Source organism: Eucyclogobius newberryi, unplaced genomic scaffold (genome assembly GCF_026437365.1).
Source record: "Eucyclogobius newberryi isolate DKJ021-1_F unplaced genomic scaffold, fEucNew1.0.hap1 SCAF_2, whole genome shotgun sequence".
Classification (NCBI taxonomy): Eukaryota; Metazoa; Chordata; class Actinopteri; order Gobiiformes; family Gobiidae; genus Eucyclogobius; species Eucyclogobius newberryi.
In genome coordinates this window covers 49,022,346-49,036,753 of record NW_027315834.1, presented here as the reverse complement: position 1 = coordinate 49,036,753, position 14,408 = coordinate 49,022,346, and the positions used below count along the sequence as shown (strand labels likewise).

The following is a 14,408-nucleotide window of genomic DNA, read 5'->3' as shown; positions in this document are numbered from 1 at the left end:
TACTTTTACACACATATAATACCGTATGTAGTACTTTTACACACATGTAGTACTTTTACATATGTAGTAGTTTTACACAAATGTCGTACTTTTACACATGTAGTACTTTTACATATGTAGTACTTTTACACACATGTAGTACTTTTACACACATGTATTACTTTTACATTTGTAGTACTTTTACACACATGTAGTACTTTTACATATGTAGAACTTTTACACACATGTAGTACTTCTACACACATGTAGGACTATTACACACATGTAATACTTTTACACACATGTATTACTTTTACATTTGTAGTACTTTTACACACATGTAGTACTTTTACATATGTAGAACTTTTACACACATGTAGTACTTCTACACACATGTAGGACTATTACACACATGTAATACTTTTACACACATATATTACTTTTACATTTGTAGTACTTTTACACACATGTAGTACTTTTACACACATGTAGTACTTCTACACACATGTAGTACTATTACACACATGTAGTACTTTTCACACATGTAGTACTTTTACACACATGTAGTCACATGTAGTACTTTTACACACATGTAGTACTTTTACACATATAGTACTTTTACATACATGTAGTACTTTTACATATGTAGTACTTTTACACACATGTAGTACTTTTACATATGTAGTACTTTTACACACATGTAGTACTTTTATACATGTAGTACTTTTACACACATGTAGTACTTTTACACACATGTAGTACTTTTCACACATGTAGTACTTTTACACACATGTAGTCACATGTAGTACTTTTACACACGTGTAGTACTTTTACACATGTAGTACTTTTACATACATGTAGTATTTTTACATATGTAGTACTTTTACACACATGTAGTACTTTTACACACATGTAGTACTTTTATACATGTAGTACTTTTACACACATGTAGTACTTTTACACACATGTAGTACTTTTATACATGTAGTACTTTTACACACATATAATACCGTATGTAGTACTTTTACACACATGTAGTACTTTTACATATGTAGTACTTTTACACACATATAGTACTTCTACACACATGTAGGACTATTACGCACATGTAGTACTTTTACACACATGTAGTACTTTTACATTTGCAGTACTTTTACACACGTAGTACTTTTCCATATGTAGTACTTTTACACAAATGTCGTACTTTTACACATGTAGTACTTTTACATATGTAGTACTTTTACACACATGTAGTACTTTTACATTTGCAGTACTTTTACACACATGTAGTACTTTTACATATGTAGTACTTTTACACACATGTAGTACTTCTACACACATATAGGACTATTACGCACATGTAGTACTTTTACACACATGTAGTACTTTTACATTTGCAGTACTTTTACACACATGTAGTACTTTTACATATGTAGTACTTTTACACACATGTAGTACTTCTACACACATGTAGTACTATTACACACATGTAGTACTTTTATCACATGTAGTATTTTTACACACATGTAGTCACATGTAGTATTTTTACACACATGTAGTACTTTTACACATGTAGTACTTTTACATACATGTAGTACTTTTACATATGTAGTACTTTTACACACATGTAGTACTTTTACATATGTAGTACTTTTACATATGTTGTACTTTTACACACATGTCGTACTTTTACACATGTAGTACTTTTACACACATGTAGTACTTCTACACACATGTAGGACTATTACACACATGTAGTACTTTTACACACATGTAGTACTTTTACATTTGCAGTACTATTACACACATGTAGTACTTTTACATATGTAGTACTTTTACACACATGTAGTACTTTTCACATATGTAGTACTTTTACACACATATAGTCACATGTAGTATTTTTACACACATGTAGTACTTTTACACATGTAGTACTTTTACATACATGTAGTACTTTTACATATGTAGTACTTTTACACACATGTAGTACTTTTACATATGTTGTACTTTTACACACATGTAGTACTTTTATACATGTAGTACTTTTACACACATGTAGTACTTTTACACACATGTAGTACTTTTACACATGTAGTACTTTTACATATGTAGTACTTTTACACACATGTAGTACTTTTATACATGTAGTACTTTTACACACATGTAGTACTTTTACACACATGTAGTACTTTTATACATGTAGTACTTTTACACACATATAATACCGTATGTAGTACTTTTACACACATGTAGTACTTTTACATATGTAGTAGTTTTACACAAATGTCGTACTTTTACACATGTAGTACTTTTACATATGTAGTACTTTTACACACATGTAGTACTTCTACATATGTAGAACTTTTACACACATGTAGTACTTCTACACACATGTAGGACTATTACACACATGTAATACTTTTACACACATGTATTACTTTTACATTTGTAGTACTTTTACACACATGTAGTACTTTTACATATGTAGAACTTTTACACACATGTAGTACTTCTACACACATGTAGGACTATTACACACATGTAATACTTTTACACACATATATTACTTTTACATTTGTAGTACTTTTACACACATGTAGTACTTTTACACACATGTAGTACTTCTACACACATGTAGTACTATTACACACATGTAGTACTTTTCACACATGTAGTACTTTTACACACATGTAGTCACATGTAGTACTTTTACACAAATGTAGTACTTTTACACATGTAGTACTTTTACATACATGTAGTACTTTTACATATGTAGTACTTTTACACACATGTAGTACTTTTACATATGTAGTACTTTTACACACATGTAGTACTTTTACACATATGTAGTACTTTTATACATGTAGTACTTTTACACAAATGTAGTACTTTTACACACATGTAGTACTTTTACACACATGTAGTACTTCTACACACATGAAGTACTATTACACACATGTAGTACTTTTCACACATGTAGTACTTTTACACACATGTAGTCACATGTAGTACTTTTACACACGTGTAGTACTTTTACACATGTAGTACTTTTACATACATGTAGTATTTTTACATATGTAGTACTTTTACACACATGTAGTACTTCTACACACATGTAGTACTATTACACACATGTAGTACTTTTCACACATTTATTACTTTTACACACATGTAGTACTTTTACACATGTAGTACTTTTACACACATGTAGTACTTTTACATATGTAGTACTTTTACACACATGTAGTACTTTTACATATGTTGTACTTTTACAAACATGTAGTACTTTTATACATGTAGTACTTTTACACACATGTAGTACTTTTACACATGTAGTACTTTTACATATGTAGTACTTTTACACACATGTAGTACTTTTACACTAATGTAGTACTTTTACACATGTAGTACTTTTACATACATGTAGTACTTTTACACACATGTAGTACTTTTACACACATGTAGTACTTTTACACACATGTAGTACTTTTACACACATGTTGTACTTTTACACATCTACGTAGTACTTTTACACACATGTAGTACTTTTACACATGTAGTACTTTTACATATGTAGTACTTTTACAAACATGTAGTAGTACTACACACATGTAGTACTTTTACACACATGTAGTACTTTTACACACATGAAGTATTTTTACACACATGTAGTACTTTTACACATGTAGTACTTTTACATACATGTAGTACTTTTACATATGTAGTACTTTTACACACATGTAGTACTTTTACATATCTTGTACTTTTACACACATGTAGTACTTTTATACATGTAGTACTTTTACACACATGTAGTACTTTTACACACATGTAGTACTTTTACACATGTAGTACTTTTACATATGTAGTACTTTTACACACATGTAGTACTTTTACACACATGTAGTACTTTTATACATGTAGTACTTTTACACACATATAATACTTTTACGTATGTAGTACTTTTACACACATGTAGTACTTTTACATATGTAGTACTTTTACACAAATGTCGTACCTTTACACATGTAGTACTTTTACATATGTAGTACTTTTACACACATGTAGTACTTTTACATATGTAGTACTTTTACACACATGTAGTACTTCTACACACATGTAGGACTATTACACACATGTAGTACTTTTACACACCTGTATTACTTTTACATTCGTAGTACTTTTCACACATGTAGTACTTTTACACACACGATCTAGTTCTCACAGCCACAGGAGGAAGAACCGGCTCGTCTGGTTTGAAAATCGGAAGTAAAGTTGGGAAATTCCACCTGCTGCGTATAAATCTGTGAGTCTCACACTTTGAATCCAGACCTGGTTTAGTCCTGGTTTAGTCCTGGTTTAGACCTGGTTTAGTCCTGGTTTAGTCCTGGTTTAGACCTGGTTTAGTCCTGGTTTAGTCCTGGTTTAGTCCTGGAGATGCTGAGGCTGCAGTTGCTGGTTCTATTCCTTCTCTTTGCTGTGGTTCAGGCCCGAGTGTTTGACAGGTGTGAATGGGCTCGACTCCTGAAGAGCAGCGGAATGGACCAGTACCAGAAGATCAGCCTGGCAGACTGTGAGTACCAGACCAGGACCAGGACCAGACCAGGACCAGGACCAGGACCAGACCAGGACCAGGACCAGACCAGGACCAGGACCAGAACCAGACCAGGACCAGGACCAGGACCAGGACCAGGACCAGGACCTGGACCAGGACCAGGACCAGGGCCAGGGCCAGGGCCAGGGCCAGACCAGGACCAGGACCAGGACCAGGACCAGACCAGGACCAGACCAGGACCAGGACCAGACCAGGACCAGGACCGGACCGGACCGGACCAGGACCAGGACCAGGACCAGGACCAGGACCAGACCAGGACCAGAACCAGAACCAGACCAGGACCAGGACTAAACCAGGACCAGGACCAAACCAGGACCAGGACTAAACCAGGACTAAACCAGGACCAGGACCAGGACCAAACAAAGACTAGACAATGTGCAACAGCTGAAGTCATTGCCAGTGTCTGCATTCTTGTGTAAAAGTACTACATGTGTGTAAAAGTACTACGTGTGTAAAAGTACTACATGTGTGTAAGAGTATTACATGTGTGTAAAAGTACTACATGTGTGTAAAAGTACTACATGTGTAAAAGTACTACATATGTGTAAAAGTACTACATGTGTAAAAGTACCACATGTGTGTAAAAAAAAAGTACTACTTGTGTGTAAAAGTACTACATGTGTAAAAGTACTAAATGTGTGTAAAAGTACTACAAGTGTAAAAGTACTACATGTGTGTAAAAGTACTACATGTGTAAAAGTACTACATGTGTGTAAAAAGTACTACATGTGTGTAAAAGTACTACCTGTGTAAAAGTACTACATGTGTAAAAGTACTACATGTTTGTAAAAGTACTACTTGTGTGTAAAAGTACTACATGTACTAAATGTGTGTAAAAGTACTATTTGTGTGTAAAAGTACTACATGTGTGTAAAAGTACTACATGTGTGTAAAAGTACTACATGTGTGTAAAAGTACTACATGTGTAAAAGTACTACTTGTGTGTAAAAGTACTACTTGTGTGTAAAAGTACTACATGTACTACATGTGTGTAAAAGTACTACATGTACTACATGTGTGTAAAAGTACTACATGTGTAAAAGTACTACATGTGCGTAAAAGTACTACATGTGTAAAAGTACTATATGTGTGTAAAAGTACTACATGTGTGTAAAAGTACTACATGTGTGTAAAAGTACTACAAGTGTGTAAAAGTACAACATGTGTAAAAATACTACATGTGTAAAAGTACTACATGTGTGTAAAAGTACTACAAGTGTGTAAAAGTACTACATGTGTAAAAGTACTACATGTGTGTAAAAGTACTACAAGTGTGTAAAAGTACCACATGTGTAAAAGTACTACATGTGTAAAAGTACTACATGTGTGTAGAAGTACTACATGTGTGTAAAAGTACTACATGTGTAAAAGTACCACATGTGTGTAAAAAAGTACTACATGTGTGTAAAAGTACTACATGTGTAAAAGTACTAAATCTGTGTAAAAGTACTACATGTGTGTAAAAGTACTACATGTGTAAAAGTACTACATTTTTGTAAAAGTACTACTTGTGTGCAAAAGTACTACATGTACATGTGTGTAAAAGTACTACATGTACTACATGTGTGTAAAAGTACTATATGTGTGTAAAAGTACTAAATGTGCGTAAAAGTACTACATGTGTAAAAGTACTACATGTGTAAAAGTATTACATGTGTGTAAAAGTACTACATGTGTGTAAAAGTATATACATGTGTGTAAAAGTACTACAAGTGTGTAAAAGTACTACATATATGTAAAAGTACTACATGTGTAAAAGTACTACATGTGTGTAAAAGTACTACAAGTGTGTAAAAGTACTACATGTGTAAAAGTACTACATGTATGTAAAAGTACTACAAGTGTGTAAAAGTACTACATGTGTAAAAGTACTACATGTGTGTAAAAGTACTACATGTGTAAAAGTACTACATGTGTAAAAGTACTACATGTGTAAAAGTACTACATGTGTGTAAAAGTACTACATGTGTGTAAAAGTACTACATGTGTAAAAGTACTACATGTGTAAAAGTACTACATGTGTAAAAGTACTACATGTGTGTAAAAGTACTACATGTGTGTAAAAGTACTACATGTGGAATGTTCATTCCATGGAATGCTGGAGTCTATTGTTGTTGTTGTTGTTTTATGGCGTTTGGTATCCACGTGTTACATCACCTCCAGACTTTATTCTTGAGACGTTGTTGTTGTTGTTGTTGTCTCTTTAGAAGTTCTTCTTCCATTAATTTGGTGTTTCAAAGCCCAAGAGTTCAAAGCTCGTTAGAACATCCTCTTCATCCTCGACACATTCAACACACCACAACGAATAAAATAAAGTCTGGCGGTAATGCAACACTCGGATGTCAACCGCAATAAAACAACAACAACAACAACAACAACAACATAAAGCCGGTCGGACTCTGAAACAACAACAACTATTCTAGTCACAAAGACATATCATGACCTCATGGGCTTTGTAACGCCAAAGCAATGGAAGGAGTTCTTTTACGGACTACGACAGAGTCTGGGGGACAAAGTCTGGCGGTAATGCAACAATTGGATGCCAACCGCCATAAAACAACAACAACAACAACAACACACCACAACTCTATAACTAACTACACAACTCTATAACTAACTAAACTACACAACTCTATAACTAACTAAACTACACAACTCTATAACTAACTAAACAGGATTAATAATACGGTGAAAATGTTAAAGGTGAAACACCTAAAATACAAGAACATATCGTTTCTGTTTATGACATCATTAGAAGACTCAATCAGACCAGAACCAGGACTGAGCCTCAGGACTGTAACACACTAACCGCTGCTTCTCTGAGCTAATGTGGGCCGGCCCAGGCCATCGTGAGCTTTCATGAGCTAATGTGGGCCGGCCCAGGCCATCGTGAGCTTTCATGAGCTAATGTGGGCCGGGTGACTTTGGTGTTGATGGTTTAATGCTCCTCACAGAATGTGTGACATCACAGTGTCCGTGTAGCTCCTCCTCCTCTGCCTCATTGGTCCACACACGCACATAGCTCCTCCTCCTCTGCCTCATTGGTCCACCTGAGGACGTGAGGATCAGATGAACCATGACGTGGGCCGACCAGCCCAGCGAGGCTCCGCCCACGGCGTGAAGGGCGTGGCTGTGATGCAGCGTGTTCTGCTCTCACTTTAATAAAGTGTCTGTAGTACTTATATACTACTTTTATACTTATGTAAAAGTTCAAATAATCAGACCAAAAGTACGTTTGTGTCTCTTCTTTATTTGCTTCCATCAAAATCACCCACACCTGTGCAACAAGAATCCATTTAAATACCCTCACCCCTCTACTATTTCCTTCAACCTTTCACAATAAGACACCTTTTGTGTGTGAGACATAATAATACATACATATATATATAAAATGCAGGTTCGCCATACAGGTCCCCCCCGAACACACAAAATATAAACAAAAGTCAACAGTAACGCTTAGGAACAGTAATAATCCCACCCCTACCACTGCACCTGACCACAAGTGAGGGTGAGACCGGCCTATGCCCACTATCCCTGGTAATGACTGTGGCAGGGGGGCGGCCAGGGCGAGCAGGGGGGCGGCCAGATCGAGCAGGGGGGCGGCCACGGCGAGCAGGGAGTGCCAACTGCACATCATCGTCCTTAAGTACATGGGCCGGTTTTAAACGATCCACCGAAACCCGCCCGAAACGCGAAAGGGGCCGTCGTATGGTGGCTGTAGTGGCAAACGATGTGCATCATGGCGGATGAAAACATACCTTGCCGACATCAGGTCCTGCGGTACATACGACAGAGGGAGACAATGATGAGCAGGAACAGGAGCAAAAACCTCAGCGTCCCTGTGATAACCTGCCCGGCTAGCCACGCTAGGGCCTACCCCCGAAGAGCCCGGAAGAAATTCCCCGGGACCCTTAAAGTCTGTCCGAGAACCAACTCCGCAGAAGAGGAATTGAGGTTGTCTTTGGGGGCCCAACGTAGGCCCAACAGGACCCAGGGCAGCCTGTCCACCCAACTACTGTCCACAAGCGAGGCGCGAAGAGCAGCTTTCAAAGCTGCGGTGAAAGCGTTCACACAGCCCATTAGCCTGTGGATGATATGCAGTTGTCCGGTGGAGTTTAACCCCCAAAGTACCAGCCACAGCATTCCACAGCTCGGAAGTAAACTGCGGGCCCCTATCTGAGGTCATGTCCGAGGGAACCCCAAAACGCGCGACCCAGGAAAAAATGAATGCCCGTGCCAGCTCAGCTGAAGTAGTAGACGACAGAGGACAAATGTCCCGCCCCAACCCGAGCTCGAGAGAGACAGTCGGCCACAAAATGATCTTTCCCGGGCAAGTGTTGGATGTCCGTGGTAAATTCCGAAATAGCGGAAAGCTGCCGCTATTGCCGCGCTGACCACGGTTCAGAAACCTTGGCCATGGCAAATGTTAGAGGCTTGTGATCCACAAACACAGTAAAGCCCCGACCTTCCAAAAGGAACCTAAAATGTTGGGTGGCTAGAAAAAGTGCCAGGAGCTCTCTGTCAAACATACTGTACTTCCTCTCAGAGTCACGCAGCTTCTTACTGAAGAAGGCCAGGGGCTGCCAGGGGCTGCTGCCAGGGGCTGCCAGGCTCCATTAACCCACTGTTCACAAACCGCTCCTACAGCATAATCCGATACATCTGTGGTCAGGGCGAGGGGTGCTGCTGGGTCGGGATGGGCCAACAAGGCGGCGTCAGCCAGTGCAGTCTTAGCTCTGTCAAAAGCCTGCAACCTCTCTGGGGTCCACTCTATCTCCTGAGGGCCCTTCTTGCCCCTGAGTGCTTCGTACAAAGGGTGCATTATGTGGAGCCCGCGGAATAAAGCGGTTATAAAAGTTTACCATATCCAAAAACTCCTGCAGGGGTTTCACTGAACGGGGACACGGAAAGGCTGAAATAGTTTTGGTTTTAGTAGGCAGTGGAACAGCCCCATGAGGCGTCACACGGTGGCCCAGAAATTCAATCTCCGATAATCCAAACTGACATTTCGCCGGGTTCACAATCAGTCCATGTTCAGTAAGGCGCTCAAACAGCAGGCGGAGGTGTGACCTGTGCACCTCCGCTGTGGGACTGGACACAGAATCTCCTCAAGATGGACAAACAGAAAAGGCATTTCACGTAACACAATAATCACCGCTGTCTTGGGCACATCTTGAGGATGAACTGGGACCTGGTGATAACCGCTCACCAGATCTACTTTTGAAAAAACAACAGCACCCGCGAAATGCACAGAAAAATCTTGAATGTGCGGGACTGGGTAACTGTCGTTAGCGGTGGCGTTGTTGAGGCGTCGAAAATCCCCTCATGGTCGCCACCCACCGTCGGACTTAGGAACCATGTGCAAAGGGGAGGCCCAGGGGCTGTTAGAGCGGCGCACAATGCCGAGCCGCTCCATATTCGCAAACTCCTTTTTGGCCATTACGAGCTTAGCCACATCCAAACGGCGTGCCCGAGCAAAAAACGGCCGGCCCTCTGTGGTAATATAATGCTCCACCCCATGTTTAGCTACAGCAGCAGAAAATGTAGGGACAGTTAGAGCAGGAAACTCTGCTAAAAGTCGCTGGTATGTATCCCCTGCTGCTAGCATGTTAGCGAGGAGCGGTCCAGCCCCTGCTGCTAGCATGTTAGCGAGGAGCGGTCCAGCCCCTGCTGCTAGCATGTTAGCGAGGAGCGGTCCAGCCCCTGCTGCTAGCATGTTAGCGAGGAGCGGTCCAGCCCCTGCTGCTAGCATGTTAGCGAGGAGCGGTCCAGCCCCTGCTGCTAGCATGTTAGCGAGGAGCGGTCCAGCCCCTGCTGCTAGCATGTTAGCGAGGAGCGGTCCAGCCCCTGCTGCTAGCATGTTAGCGAGGAGCGGTCCAGCCCCTGCTGCTAGCATGTTAGCGAGGAGCCGTCCAGCCCCTGCTGCTAGCATGTTAGCGAGGAGCGGTCCAGCCCCTGCTGCTAGCATGTTAGCGAGGAGCGGTCCAGCCCCTGCTGCTAGCATGTTAGCGAGGAGCGGTCCAGCCCCTGCTGCTAGCATGTTAGCGAGGAGCGGTCCAGCCCCTGCTGCTAGCTTGTTAGCGAGGAGCGGTCCAGCCCCTGCTGCTAGCTTGTTAGCGAGGAGCGGTCCAGCCCCTGCTGCTAGCTTGTTAGCGAGGAGCGGTCCAGCCCCTGCTGCTAGCTTGTTAGCGAGGTCCAGCCCCAAGCGTACATGGATAAGAACTAAATGATACAGCGTCAATCAAACACTTATTAGCAACATCCACTAAAAGTCTACGAGCACAAAACATCTGCACCTGGAATGGAACTGTAACAGAAGCAACTACGAAGTCCCAGAAATGAACCTGGTGCAGAAGGTGCGGATGGAGGTCCCGTTGGCCGCATCCAACGAAGGCCCTTGTCCAGGTCCCAAAGTGTCAACAGAGGAGGCGGGAACGATGCTGCGCCGCTGAATCCACCAGGAAACGTCTTCCTGACGCGCCGTCCTCAACGAAAAGCAGCTTGTCTGATGCAGCGCCGGCTTTCACTCCAAAACGCCCATGATAGAAGCACAGCGGGCGCTCCCTCCGCCGACGCTCCGAGACCGCCACGACGTCCACAGCCCCCGGGTCCATCGGCTCACCTGGCAGCAGCGCGTGCACGGCGGAGAAGTGACGGGACGCCAGAGTTTATCTGCTTCTTCAGCCAAACCCCGGTAATCCTGCCTGTTCACGAGCTCCGAGGAGGCCAGGGCGGGGCGCACGGGAGGCCAGGGCGGTGCGCACGGGAGGCCAGGGCGGTGCGCACGGGAGGCCAGGGCGGGGCGCACGGGAGGCCAGGGCGGGGTGCACGGGAGGCCAGGAGGCGGGAGCTGGCGCAGGAACAGGTGGGTGAATAGAAAAGATGCATCACCGGGTCCCAGCAAGGCCAACATGTTCTCCATAAGTTCTGTAGGTTTACTGTCTCCTAAACCTGACATGGACAGCAGGCGGTCGGCTCGCTCCAGGTCAGACAGCTGTACAAATGTAGTAACTGCGTCTTCAGCGCCTCATTCTTGTTGCCATGCGGCGGGGCCCGGAGCAGTCCCATCAGCCTGCGAGTAGTGGCAGAATCCAACGCCCAAACAACGTGAAAATACTTGATCTCGTCGGCAGTGATGCCTCGTAACTGGAACTGCGTCTCAACATGATGGAACCAGGGCTCTGGTGTCGTGTTGCCAAAACTCCGGGAGCTTGATAGTTGCCGCAAAAATAGCTGTCGCAGACGGGACAGCGGCCGCGGAAGAGCTCCCAACTGACATCATTCCCACGTCAGGGTCACCAATGTGGAAGTTCAAATAATCAGACCAAAAGTACGTTTGTGTCTCTTCTTTATTTGCCTCCATCAAAATCACCCTCACCTGTGCAACAAGAATCCATTTAAATACCCTCACCCCTCTACTACTTCCTTCACCCTTTCACAATAAGACACCTTTTGTGTGTGAGACATAATAATACATACATACATAATGCAGGTTCACCATACTTATATATTTATATATTTATATATTTATATATCTATATATTTGTATATTTATATATCTATATATTTATATATCTATATATTTATATATCTATATATTTGTATATTTATATATCTATATATTTATATATCTATATATTTATATATTGGCCCAGGATCATACACAAGGAGAAGCTCCGCCCACTCTCAGAAGACGTAATATTATTATAATTATGATTTTAATGTTTGTGGAAAACAAATGATTGAAACTAAGAGTGTGAAATAAATCTCTCTCCTCCGCTCTGATTGGCCGTGTCTCTCCTCCGCTCTGATTGGCCGTGTCTCTCCTCCGCTCTGATTGGCCGTGTCTCTCCTCCGCTCTGATTGGCCGTGTCTCTCCTCCGCTCTGATTGGCCGTGTCTCTCCTCCGCTCTGATTGGCCGTGTCTCTCCTCCGCTCTGATTGGCCGTGTCTCTCCTCCGCTCTGATTGGCCGTGTCTCTCCTCCGCTCTGATTGGCCGTGTCTCTCCTCCGCTCTGATTGGCCGTGTCTCTCCTCCGCTCTGATTGGCCGTGTCTCTCCTCCGCTCTGATTGGCCGTGTCTCTCCTCCGCTCTGATTGGCCGTGTCTCTCCTCCGCTCTGATTGGTTGTCTCTCTCCTAGGGGTGTGTCTGACTCGGTGGGAGTCAAACTTCGACACTGAGTCCGTGAACCACAACCACAACAACTCGACCGACTACGGAATCTTCCAGATCAACAGCAAATGGTGGTGTAAAGATGGAGGCGTGAGCAAGGCCAACGGCTGCAGGATCCAGTGCTCAGGTACCCAGGGGCCCCATCCAGTGCTCGGGTACCCAGGGGCCCCATCCAGTGCTCAGGTACCCAGGGGCCCCCTCCAGTGCTCAGGTACCCAGGGGCCCCCTCCAGTGCTCGGGTACCCAGGGGCCCCATCCAGTGCTCAGGTACCCAGGGGCCCCCTCCAGTGCTCAGGTACCCAGGGGCCCCATCCAGTGCTCGGGTACCCAGGGGCCCCATCCAGTGCTCAGGTACCCAGGGGCCCCCTCCAGTGCTCAGGTACCCAGGGGCCCCCTCCAGTGCTCGGGTACCCAGGGGCCCCATCCAGTGCTCAGGTACCCAGGGGCCCCCTCCAGTGCTCAGGTACCCAGGGGCCCCCTCCAGTGCTCAGGTACCCAGGGGCCCCCTCCAGTGCTCAGGTACCCAGGGGCCCCATCCAGTGCTCAGGTACCCAGGGGCCCCCTCCAGTGCTCGGGTACCCAGGGGCCCCATCCAGTGCTCAGGTACCCAGGGGCCCCCTCCAGTGCTCAGGTACCCAGGGGCCCCCTCCAGTGCTCAGGTACCCAGGGGCCCCCTCCAGTGCTCAGGTACCCAGGGGCCCCCTCCAGTGCTCAGGTACCCAGGGGCCCCCTCCAGTGCTCAGGTACCCAGAAGACACTGAAAAAAGCGTGAAATGGGGATGAGAGAAGGGAAGACATGCGGTAACTTGTCGGAGCATGTGTGCTGTCGTATCCATCACAAAGCCGGATGAGGGCCAGGGGCCGAATGAGGGCCGATGAGGGCCAGGGGCCGGGTGAGGGCCAGGGGCCGGATGAGGGCCGATGAGGGCCGATGAGGGCCAGGGGCCGGGTGAGGGCCAGGGGCCGAATGAGGGCCGATGAGGGCCAGGGGCCGGGTGAGGGCCAGGGGCCGAATGAGGGCCGATGAGGGCCAGGGGCCGGGTGAGGGCCAGGGGCCGGATGAGGGCCGATGAGGGCCGATGAGGGCCAGGGGCCGGATGAGGGCCAGGGGCCGGATGAGGGCCGATGAGGGCCGATGAGTGCCGATGAGGGCCGATGAGGGCCAGGGGCCAGATGAAGTTAACCTCTGCCTCTGCTGGTGTGTTTCTGCAGCGCTTCTCTCCGATGACCCGGCCGTCGCCATAAACTGCGCCAAAACCGTTGCAAGGCAACAAGGCTCTAAGGCCTGGTGAGTCATGTGATGCAGCCAGCCTGGTTTAGTCCTGGTTTAGTCCTGGTTTAGTCCTGGTTTAGTCCTGGTTTAGTCCTGGTTTAGATCTGGTTTAGTCCTGGTTCAGTCCTGGTTTAGTCCTGGTTTAGTCCTGGTTTAGTCCTGGTTTGGACCTGGTTTAGTCCTGGTTTAGTCCTGGTTTAGTCCTGGTTTAGTCCTGGTTTGGTCCTGGTTTAGTCCTGGTTTAGTCCTGCTTTAGTCCTACTTTAGTCCTGCTTTAGTCCTGGTTTAGTCCTGTTTTAGTCCTGGTTTAGTCCTGGTTTAGTCCTGCTTTAGTCCTGGTTTATTCCTGGTTTAGGTCTGGTTTAGT

General features: G+C 44.4%; 1 protein-coding gene across 1 annotated transcript; it reads left to right on the top strand.

The window, feature by feature from the left end:
* The first annotated feature begins 4,389 nt into the window (after nucleotides 1-4,389).
* On the top strand, nucleotides 4,390-14,097 carry LOC140367037 (lysozyme C-like). Its single transcript, XM_072453337.1, has 3 exons — nucleotides 4,390-4,552; nucleotides 12,737-12,895; nucleotides 13,981-14,097. The coding sequence occupies exons 1-3, from the start codon at nucleotides 4,417-4,419 to the stop codon at nucleotides 14,058-14,060; spliced, it is 375 nt and encodes a 124-aa protein (XP_072309438.1). The 5' UTR covers nucleotides 4,390-4,416; the 3' UTR covers nucleotides 14,061-14,097.
* Nucleotides 14,098-14,408: the final 311 nt, after the last annotated feature.